The 12,480-nt window shown below is 33.9% G+C and overlaps 1 protein-coding gene across 3 annotated transcripts in view; it reads right to left on the bottom strand.

Annotated features, from left to right (window-relative positions):
- Positions 1-9,867: 9,867 nt before the first annotated feature.
- The window catches only part of abhd8a (abhydrolase domain containing 8a), a 17,610-nt gene continuing 14,997 nt past the window's right edge, over positions 9,868-12,480 (bottom strand). For all 3 annotated transcript variants that reach the window (XM_016496352.1, XM_016496360.1, XM_016496370.1), the window contains exon 5: positions 9,868-11,522. In XM_016496352.1, coding sequence (XP_016351838.1) covers positions 11,298-11,522 — 225 coding nt within the window. In that variant the 3' untranslated portion in view covers positions 9,868-11,297. The remainder of the gene's footprint in view (positions 11,523-12,480) is intronic.

The following is a 12,480-nucleotide window of genomic DNA, read 5'->3' as shown; positions in this document are numbered from 1 at the left end:
ATCTGATAAAGAAGCGTTCATGAGCGGAGCTGATTTGATTACAGCCATTACCGGGGAAACCGCTAGTTCTACCGCTCTAAAAGCGCCTCCTGCTGGCAGAGCTTGCATTTTCAATAAGCCCGTCTCCAACAACATTTCCAGTTTTTGTTGTTGTTCAGTTTTCTTTGTATTCTGCAGCGACTCGGAGCACTTTTCATACCCTTTTTCCTTTATCTGCACGGCAGCCTGTCTTCTTCTCGCTAAGCCGCTATGGTGAATTACTAAACACAAGTAAACCAAGACCATAGAGATGAATTTCAAACTGAAGTGCTCTTCACTGGAACCCCGAAAAAGGCTTCCAGCGGAGTCACGTGATGTTGAGATGACAGACTTTCTGATGTAATGATAGCAGGAAATCCTCAGCAGTCCATCCAGTCCAGAGATTACATCATTATTATGTTTCTGTTTACTTCACAGACTACAGAATTAACTACAGTATTTGGACACGTAAGCCACATTAACTTCGCTGTTCTTCATTTTTTGAAGTCTCAGTGTGTTTGATTTTTAGTGGATGTATGAAGTCAGTTCTTCTCATGTACACACAGGTGTAGTGAATCACATTAACGATCAACATCACCCACTAACCATAAAAAAGGACTGTTAATTTTCAACACTACATCTACTGTTTTAGTTTTAATTAAATGTTTTGTTGAAAAAAAAAGCCTTACAATAAATGACACTTGACACTTAATAAATGACACTTTTATCTAATACAATGACATTTATGCTTGTTAATACTTATATTTGCTCGCCAAGGTTGCATATATTTGATCTAAAATACAGAAATATTTTTTTACGATCTAAAATAACTGTTTTCTGTTGTAAAATGTTAAAATGTAATTGATTGCTGTGATCAAAGCTGAATTTTCAGCATCGTCACTCCAGTCTTCAGTGTCACATGATCTTCAGAAATCATTCTAATATGCTGATTTGCTGATTATCAATATTTAAAACAGTTGAGTACATTTTTTTTTTCAGGATTTTTTGATGAATAGAAAGATCCAAAGATCGGCATTTATCTGAAATAAAAAGCTTTTGTAACATTATACACTATTCCATTCAGTATAATTTGTATTATTTTATACATTTCTGATTATGTTGAAAACAGTTGTGTGTGTAATATTTGTTTTGTGGAAAATGTAGTACAAGATTCTTTGATTTATAGAAAGCTCATTATGTCTGTTTACTGTCTCTTGTAATCAATTTAATGCATCCTTGCTGAATAAAAGTAGTAATTTGTTTCAAAAGAAAAAAAAACATACTGACCCCAGATTATTTATATGTAAGAACATAGAAGACGAATATAAGAAGATAAGACGTTTATGCGCATTTATATACTCTCCGTGACATGCTGATGATCAGGAATCAGGCAGTTGATAAATGTCTGTTTTCTTTTCCTTTGAAGGCCTTTAGCTAGTTTGGCTTGGAAACGTCTATTACCGGGAAAATGTCTGTCAGCTGTGTCGTGTAGCTCGAGTATCTCTGACAGTTTACACCGGTTTCATCAGCCGGTCTGAGCAAGGACAATTAGGTAACTCAGATGAGGCAAAGTTAGTGCTCTCTAAATCTGCAAGGCAGGCCAGGCTTAATCTGTTATAGAGGCTTTAATCAGCTCGCAAACTTCTCATTAGAGCTTTATCAGGTAATGCGGGTGAGATCAGGAGCAAACATGCTGCTATTAACACACATTGATTACACAAGCATCGAGGTTAGCATGGACTACCTACATCTTGGATGCCCTGGGGCTAAGCAGATAAACATCAAATTTTCATTTTTGGGTGAACTATCCCTTTAACACTAAAACTGCAACTATAAAGCATTAAAGGAATAAATTGGCCAAAAACTAAAATTTGGCAAAAATGTTCTCACCCTCAGGCTATTTAAGATGTAGATGAGTTTGTTTCTTCAGATTTGAAGATTTGGAGAAATGTAGCATTGCATCACTTGCTCAGCAATATGCTGGAGGCATTTACATGAGGTTACCAAATCTTTGCCACCAAAAAATAGGTGTGTATGATAATAGTTTACAAATACTTAAAGGAATAGTTCATCCATGAATGTTAATTACATCACTTGCTCAACAATGGATCTCTGCACTGAATAGGTGCCGTCAGAATGAGAGTTCAAACAGCTGATAAAAACATCACAGTAATCCACAAGTAATCCACACCACTCCAGTCCATCAGTTAACATCTTGTGAAACCAAAAGCAGTGTGTTTGTTGATCTGTGCAGATTTATCACCTGATTCAGACAGGTAAAAAAACATCTTGATGGATTTGTTTCTTACAAACATGCAGTTTTTGATTTCACAAGATTCACAAGTTGTTAACTGATGGACTGGAGTGGTGTGGATTACTTGTGGATTATTGTGATTTTTTTTTTAAAGCTGTTTGGACTCTCATTCTGACGGCACCCATTCACTGCAAAGGATCCATTGGTGAGCAAGTGATGGAATGCTACATTTCTCCAAATTTGTTCCCATGAAGTAACAAATTCCATTTACATCTTGCATGGCCTGAGTGAATTTTTGAGTGAATTATTCCTTTCAAACAGGCGGATGGCATCTTCCTACATCAGCCATTCAAAAGGAGCAGTGTACTTTGATGAAAATTCAATAATTCATTTTTGTAAACAAATTGAAAATATCTTACTGTATGAAATGAACTATAATTTTCCTTGTCTGCTGTCTTTGACGTCACTGCTCACGATAATCGCTAGTGAAGGGTATGATGTAATTTTCCTGTGAGTAAATAGTTTATTCACTCATAAAAGACATTGCATCTTTGTCTTTTTCTGCATTTCATATACTTTTTGTTTTCTTTCAAGTAAACTTTGTCATGTTGTGATTTATCTGGGGTTTGGTTCGGTTTGTGCCTCAGAACTCCCAATGGAGAAAACGACTTTTGCTTCCAGAGTGGCCGCTTGCTCTCTGTCACGCTCTATTTCGCGCACCGCAATTTTATTGTCGCAATAGATTGGAAAAGCGAAGTATTATTGTATTTGCCCTCAGTGTATGAAACTAGATGTTCGATTTCATGAAGATGAGTCTTAAAGTGGCCACAGACCCCTCTGACTGGATGTTCGGGTTTGATCAACGGTGATAGTTGTCCTGAAAAGAACCAATGATCTGAAACCAAGTATGTGCATTAGAGTTGTGGTTTTGGTTCCAGAACCAGATTCTGAGTGCGTTGTTTATTTGTTTCGTTATACAATCAGACATTTGGAATTGACTCCCTCTGCTCTGGCTCCTTTCCTGGCTGTTTGAGCTTTGTTATTGTAACGGGGGACCTCAGATGTTTGACATGTGTCCTGACCTGTTGCGGTGTCTGTTTCGGCTGCGTTTGTGTTGAGTCGAACCTGTTGGTGTGAAGGCGAGGCTGAGAGCGACGCCACAAACGAGGCTTTGGTTACGGCATGGGAAAACTGGATGTGAAAGGGAATAGCTTTTTGTGTTGCACAGGAAAAATGACAGCATATGGTTTTGGTAAGATCATGGGAGTGATTCAATATAGAAGCTTGTTTCGGTCTTGGAATACAAAAAATAAAAAGGGGTAACTGCAAGTTTTTAATCTCACAATTCAGACTTCTTTTCTCAACGTTGCGAATTTTATGTATTTTTTTGTTAACATTTCGCAATTGTTTTTTCCCCGCCACAAAATAAAAAAGGCAATTGTGACATTTATCGCATAATTCAGACTTTTTACCTCAGAACTGTTATAAACTTAATTTTTAGTTCTTAATTTTTAGTTTATCCCACAATGACTTTTAATTATTTTTTTTTGTTTTGTTTGTTTGTTTGTTTTTTCTTTCCGCCGTGGAATGACGAGTCAAAAATAAAAAAGGTAATTGTGACTTTTTATCTCGCAATTCTGACTTATGTATTGCAATTCCTAGTTTATACTGCATCTCAAATTTCTGAGTTTATCTCTCACAATTCTGAGACAATTGACAGAAAAAAGCGAGAACTGTAAGATTAAATGTTGCAATTACCTTTTAATTTTATTTTTTAAATTTATTTATTTAATTTTTTTTTAATCCCATGGCAGAAACAATCATTTTTTTAAGCTATGTATTTTAAAGCAGTAGAAAAGAGGTGGTCAGAATGAATAGAATTTAAATTAATAATTTAAATTCACAATAACTTTGTGTTATAAAAATATGGTGTAGAAACGATTTTTGCAACAAATTGCTAGTAAATTTTACAAATAATAACAAAGAATCTGCAAGTGGCACATTGAATTAAATGTGAGATTTTGAAGTGGAAAGACTGAAATAGTGTTTTCTAGTAAAACACTCTAATAATCTTTATTTACAACTTCAAAAGATTATTTTATGGTGTGGTTTACGTTTACTTTTAACAACAAAAGTAGTTTTAAAAATAATTTGTTTCCTATTTCTTTCTCTTTACTTTTTAGAGAGGTACAATTGGTTTAGTGTGTGGACAAATTAATCCCAGTTACCCATTTGTTTCTAGGAGTTAAATGATGAGAATTCTACAATAGATTTGATTTTAATTAGGGGAAAAAACATGCCTGAAAGTTTTTATGGGTTTCTCTCTTCAAATAAATAATAAAAAAATACCCAGATCTGATTTTTCTTTTTATCACCCGCCAGCTGAATAAAACAAAACTGCAGTGGACACAAGCCATTCAGCGAAAGATATGAAGGAACGCCGGTGGAATCACATCCAGATGTGTGTGTGTTTGCAGAAGACTTTATTTAGCAGATTTTATTATGGGTGAAATCAGTCATTTAGTCTGATGGGACTGTTCTTCCCCACACCAAACCGTTGCCCAAGTATTATGATGTGTTTAATTGCTGGATTTAATGTGCAGAATCACAGTGATGCATCATGACAGTTTACAGAGCTGGATTGAGTTTACAAATGAAATAGAGTTCGTCCCAGTGTCAGAGGGTAAGACCATGAGGTCTCAATGTGATCAGCACCAATATTAATATATTAATGTTCTGGACTGTGTTCTGTGACTCCTGTCAGTCATTTATCAGAAAATGTTAAATTAAAATTAATCATTGTTGTGTGCTATTCAGAAATGAAATAAAAACACTGCCCATCTATTTTAAAATGGCATCTGATATTATTAGAATAACCTTCAGAAAGTTATGTATTGTTTTTTTGAAAAACTATTTGAAAATGTATTTCCATTTACTGTATAGAATTTTTATGAATTGTTTTCTTATTTACAGCTGACTATTAAATCTGTTATCCATTGAAATTTGAACAGTTGCTCATTTTTTGACATACTGTAATTCCAGAATTAAGACTGCAACTTTTATCTATTTTATTTATAATTTATTTTTTAATATAATTTATATCAATATACACAATTTGATGCTTGTCCCGTTTGCTCTGTTTATGCAATTTATAATAGATGTAATAAAAATATAGTAAAAAATCTATTTACTAAAAATATAAAAATTTGTTTATATTTTATATATACGCTATTTATTTGCTCAAATGTTCTATTTATTTAATAATAAATTTATTAATAAATTTAAAAATTATATATTATATACATATATAGTATACACATATTTTATATATAGTACACACACTATATATATATATATATTTATAGTGTATGTGTGTGTATATGTATACACACACACACACACATAATATATTGATCACTTTTACCATTGTTTTATTCAATTATATCTATATATATTCTGTATTTATTGCTAGATTTATTTTTGTAATTGTAACTTTTATTTTAACGTTGTTTTATTCAGTCATTTCATTCACAGTGCCATTAAAATTAATAAATGCAAATGAACTGCCCAAAACCCCTGAACTTATATTTCCATAGCATAATTTTGAACTGATTGTTTAATATATTGTAAGTTCAAAAATGACACCAAAGTATACATTTGGCTTTAACTGTCCTTCTTTTTCCGTTCATTCTGGCAGTTTGTATGAACTTTACATGGATTCCCAATGGGAGAGTTGTAATTAGGTATTTTTAATTGTCTGAAGTATTTTCAAAATAACCAGATGTTATAAACATGTCTCGTCAAATCATGCAACCAATTACGGTGATTCAAACCACAAGCTCATGGAGAAAATGATTCCTCCTTTAAGTTGGTTTTAGGTTTGAATCGACATGTTGTATTTACTTTTGTGAATTATGTCGAGAGCGCAGGGCTTTTCTCTCAAACCTCATTTCATGTTATTTAAACCACCAGATGCTTTCGAGCAACTAAAATACTGTATGAAGATGAATCGCTTGCGCCATATGTCCATGTCATAATTAGTGCCTCAGACAGGCAGACTACACAGAAATTTGACTTCTCAGTAAAGGTTCATGAAAATATACATGCAGGGTGGGACTGTCATGTGACCCACGAGTCACATGATATCATGAAAGCTTTCTGAGCTGGTTTCCATGGTGATGGATGCTGTGACGCAGCACAGAGTAAATATTTGGTCGTTTTCTTTGATTCGAGACTTCCTGAGCGTTGCTCAGAAATGTGTGTATTTGTTTATAACAAAACACTTATCCAAGACAGGGCATTTTCTTTTTCATTTTTTCAGCTAGTGTACCTGATTGTAACCCATTTAGAATTTTTAAATCATTTAAATAAGTTTTTGAAATATACTTCAAACCAATGCATTCAACTAGGTACAATAATATTGCATTATTATTATATTATTATTTCAGTGTTCAGAAACAACAGTTTTAGTATCTTTAGCTCCATCTATTGGTTGTTTGATGAGATTGCAACTGTCCTGCATTTTAAAGGGATATTATCATATCATCAGAAAATGTAAAATCAGAATGAATGATAATTGTGTTATTCAAATATGAAATGCAAATCCCAATTATTTAGGATTGTGTCAATATAAGGCCTTTTACAACTATATTATTAGCTGCATATTTTAAATATAATACTATATATAATTTAATGAATTTATGCATTTAGCAGACACTTTTATCCAAAGCGACTTACAGTGCATTCAGGCTATACATTTTTTACCAGTATGTGTGTTTCCTGGGAATCGAACCCATGACTTTTTGACAACACAATGCTCTACCACTGAGCCACAGGAACACTAAAACAAGACTGCGGTTTTACTATTATATGTATTAGAGAGAGAGAGAAATTATAGAAATTAACATCTGTGTGTGTGACATAGAAATAAATAATTCTTGATGTTTTGGAGGGGGAAAAACAGATAAAAAAAACATTTTTTAAAATTTATTAATCACATTTTTATATAGTTTTCATGACATTTTATATGCACACATTTTCAGGCAGTGCATGGTATAGTACTTTCCAATAGATATATGCAACACACATTTGACACAAACTGAACCACAATGTTCACAATGGGGTACTGACATCAGTACACGACCAGAGGAAGAAGAGTTCTTCATCATCATCATCAGTCATTAGTGTCATTCAGCATCTGTAGATAATATTCATCTCCCCCAAACCCACTTTACTCACGCGCTCCAAAAGTATTAGTCCATCTGACTCGTTTCCACTCCCTTTGGCAGTTTTTTTTAACAGTATTGGCCAGTATTGTTCGTTTATTGTGTTTCATTTTATTGTTTCTTGTCTCTTCTGAAAACACACTCCCAGGCGCTCAGAGGAAAGCCAGAACTGCCATTAGCATAGAAAAGTCTTATTGCTCCCGTCTGTGAATTAGAAACAAGGAATTTCAAATGTCAGATCCGTCCACCTAGAATGTTACGCAACTGTTACATTGTAAACTCAACATGGGTGGTTTCCAGAGGCGTTGTTATGCTCTGAATGTTATAAGTTTTTTAGAATGTTGCTACATGGTTGCTAGGGTGTATTGCATGGTTGCTAGGTGGTTACATACTGGCCTAACAGAGTCTCTGTGGAATTTTTTTTTTTCAATCATAAATAGTGATGCTTAGTAGACATGAAATCTTTGGGATATATTTTCTTTATGATGTTAAAACCATGTAGCTACAAACTCTCTAAAATTGTCAGTGATCCTTCCTCCAATCAAATGTCAGAGAAATCATTTCCATCCCTTTGATAAGGCCAGATAAATCCAAAAGGGATATGCATATACTGTTCATTTACACTAATGAAAAATATGCTGTTTTATCTAGAAGGCAGTACAGTTTTTGTCAAAAACACTGTTTTTTTGTTTTCTAATTCACAGGAGTGGCTCAATAAAATTCATATCGTGTGAAAGTCAGTCTGCGTTGCATTACAGTGAAATTGTTGATGCAAGTAACGTTTAATTAAAGGGGTCATATGTTGCGATTTCAATTTTTCCTTTCTCTCTGGAGTGTTACAAGCTCTTGGTGCATAAAGAAGATCTGTAAAGTTGCAAAGACTAAAGTCTCAAATCCAAAGAGATATTCTTTATAAAAGTTAAGAGTCAACCACACCTACCTAAAACGGCTCGTTCTAACACGCCCCCACATATCTACCTCACTATGTGGGAAGATTTGCATAACGCCGCCCAAATGTTCACGCAAAGAAAGAAGGCGCAACTTTTTTTCTCGCTGTAGTATTGTTGCTGCCGTCATTACACCAAATACACAAAATAATGTTCTTTTTAGCAACATCATATGACCCCTTTAAATATTCTGGGTTTGGTGCGACTTAAGCTGCATGAGCAACATCTGTGGAATTGTTTATCGTATCATTTTTGCAAAAACAAGGAACGACGCATGTACAGTAATGCACTTTCAGTGGAAGTCTGCACTGGAATAAATGCTAAAATATTCACTGTTTTCAACATAAAGCCACAGGACTTAAACATCATACATGTTAACATGAGAATAGTGTGACTTATTACCATTTGACTTATTCTGACAATGTAAAATCCAGTAACCTTCCACAGACTTGGATTGTACAGTAAGTGCATTTTTGTTTGTTTTTACAAACTAAAGGATGAGATTACTGTCTGTGCTAAACGGCAGCAGGCCACAGATGCCACCCATAGGGCTTAAGTAGTCTTAGTAATAATAAGATGCTAGAAGGTACTCATTGGGATTGATGTTAAACACCGACATCCAGCTGTAATCACTGTAGACAAACTCATTCACTCACAATTCAGTCCACAGCTTTTCCTTTAGATATCTTCAATTCTTATATCATTCACACAGCGTGTTAAATAAATCAAGGTCTACATTTCTTAGCACATCCAAAAAAAGTGTAAATTTCCTTCCTGAAGGACGTGTGTTCAGTTATTATTAGTAGTTGGATTGTGAGAATAAAGTCTGCGTATTTTATTGTTGTAATGCATAATTTTGTTGTTGTTGAAATGGGAATTAACAGTTATGCTATAGCTTTCAACAGTTGGAACCTGTAAGTTTTTTTTTTTTTTTTTTTTTATGTGTTTTTGAAAAGTCACCAAGACTGCATTTATTTGATCAGGAATACAGTAAAAAAAACAGTAACATTGTGAAATATTATTATAAATCAAAATAACTGTTTTCTGTAATATATACAGTGGGTACGGAAAGTATTCATATATGTAATATATGGTAAAACGTAATTTATTTCTGTGATCAAAGCTGAATTTTCAGCATCATTACTCCAGTCTTCAGTGTCACATGATCTTCAGAAATCATTCTAATATGCTGATTTGCTGCTCAAAAAACCGTTTCTGATTATTATCTTTGTGGAAACGGATACATTTTTTTCCAAGATTCTTTGATGAATAGAAAGTTCAAAAGAACAGCATTTATTTGAAATAGAAATCTTTACATTATAAACATCTTTACTGTCATTTTTGATCAATTTAATGTGTCCTTGCTGAATAAAAGTATTCATTTCATTTAAAAAATCAAATATTACTGACTCCAGTCTTTTTAATTCTGTTTTTAAAGTTGTTTTTGAAGGCAGTTCTGATATCAGGACGTTTGAATTGCCTTTCTCTTATTAATTATTAGTTAAAAGCAACTACAGTTTGTAAAATAATCACTGGGATTTTAAGTTACCTAAAAACCTGATAATTTCTCCAATTGATCTGCTCTGATGTGTGATGTTTGACTGCTTTCATTGCATAAATGTGAGGAGTCTGCAGAGATCTCATGATGTCTTTGTTAATTATCTCCAGTGATGGAGGGTTAGATGGACCAGATCTCCTTGATCCAGTTTGCCTTTGACTAGCTGTTTTCATGATAACCGGCCGGATGCATGCAGAAGCCCCCCGTTATTCTTTGCATAGACAGACGGTCTGTCCTCGCACAGTAGAGCATAATTGTACATGATTGGATCAACCTGATGACTAGATATTCACAATATAATTTCAATATTAAATTCAGATTTGTATGCAATCTGCTCCGTGATACTGTAGCTTATATCCTGTTTTTCCTCAGCACCGTGTCATGTTGTGGCCAGCAGCATCATTATATCTCTCTCTCTCACCGTGCATTTGTTCTAATGCCCGACTTTCTAGTTGCTAGGAGACGAACAAGTGCATAAAATTTCCCATTGCGGCGATCAATGTTTTCGCTTGTCTCGCTTTTATCCTTCATGTGAACCGACATCTGTTGTTTTGTTTTTTTTAACTCGAATGATTTGTTTCAAGTTAAATGTGTGTGTTCGTTTACAGTACGTTATCTTTTTAAGATGGTTTAACAGGACTGAGTGTCTCATACATCTGTTTTCAATCGCTCTTCAACTCCAAGATTTGATTTATGAGGGAAGACGTTAAAACGTGTTAGTACTAGTTTGACGTGAACACAGATTTTGTACAAACGTCCTTTAAAGTCAGCATGAAAACAACCCTGTTATTTTCCAATCACAATTAATTAGTCCTCGTTATTTTTAACGCAACTGCTGTTTTTCATGATTGTACTTGTACTACGCCCAATGTGTCATATTATGGAAGTAAAATGGGTTTCATGTTGACTTTAGACACTCTCTTGGGTTTTTTAAAAGCAACCTCATCAAATTCTCCTCCTCTTTCTCGTAGTTCAGTCCCGTCTGGACTTGGACACACTTGATTTCCATCAGTCCTTTTCTTTAGACAGCACAAGAAGGAAAGATATTGTCCAAAGGTAGCATAGAGAAACAAAGGCGTTGTGATGTCATAAACCACCATCGTTGGTTTAAAACCAGCTGCTGCTTTTCCCTCATCGCTAGAGAGTCTCTTCGAACCTGTGAATCTTTCTCACCCCCGTCTGGACACCCGCTCAGGCCTTCTGACCAAAAACCAGCTCTCAGCCAAGGTGACTGTTTGACAGCCTGCCATCAACAGCCTTCTGATTGGTTCACCCCGAAAACGTTAATCATCAGGTTACTTGTTAAGGGGCTTGTTGACCTTGGGCGTCCCTGTGCTGACGGCGAGCGTCTGGACGGCTGTGGCCTCGTCGGCTGTTACCGTGGTAACCGTGTCCTTTTTGGAATTGTCAGGTTCCCAGAGGAAGAACTCGTGCAGGAGCGTGTTGACCATCTCGGGACACTCCATCATCACCATGTGACTGCCTTCCTCGATCACTTTCAGGAACGCAAACAAGAGGATCTGGAATAAAGACCATTTACATACAAAAGTTATTATAAATATTTAAAAAAACGTCTGTAAATATAATTTGTGACCCTGGACCACAAAACCAGTCTTAAGTGTCAATTTAAGTGTTCATCTTTTTTCTGAAAGATGAATAAATAAGCTTGCCATTGATGTATGGTTTGTTATGATAGGACAATATTTGGCCGAGATACAACTATTTGAAAATCTGGAACCTGAGTGTGCAAAAAAATCTAAATACTGAGAAAATCACCTTTAAAGTTGTCCAAATTAAGTTCTTAGCAATGCATATTACTAATCAAAAATTAAGTTGGCTATTGCTACAAATATACCCCCGCGACTTAAGACTGCTTTTGTGCTCCAGGGTCACATTTTATTATTATTAATCATATATGTTATATTGTTATTTTAATATATAAATATAATGTGTTTAAATACTTTTTGTATATTGAAAAATATATTAAATATATTTAAGTACATTTTATAATTATGCATATGATATTTTAAACTGTTACATTGCAAAAATTATTTTATACGTTATATATTTTATAATGTATTTTACATAAATACTTTGTATGTATATAATGCTACAGTGTGCTGACTTTGTTTTGCATTTTTATGCACCTGTATTTCAGACAATGTGCATGCTTTTTATGTTCCTTTGATATAAAACACTTAATGTATAAAATATATATTTTGTAAAGTAACATTAGTATATAACATGTATTTATAATGTATAAAATACAGTATAATATAATAGAAATACTTATGCAAATAAGGTTTATAAAATACAAAACATTTAAATATATAATTTACATAAATTACATATAAAAATTTATAACTTAAGCTAAAGAATAAATATTTTTATATTACATAAATACTACATAATATATATATATATATATACACACACACACACACACACACACACACACACACACATATATATATATAT

The sequence above is a fragment of the Sinocyclocheilus anshuiensis genome, unplaced genomic scaffold (assembly GCF_001515605.1).
Source record: "Sinocyclocheilus anshuiensis isolate Anshui unplaced genomic scaffold, SAMN03320099.WGS_v1.1 scaffold217, whole genome shotgun sequence".
In the NCBI taxonomy this organism is placed as follows: domain Eukaryota; kingdom Metazoa; phylum Chordata; class Actinopteri; order Cypriniformes; family Cyprinidae; genus Sinocyclocheilus; species Sinocyclocheilus anshuiensis.
This window is presented reverse-complemented; position numbering and strand designations above follow the sequence as displayed.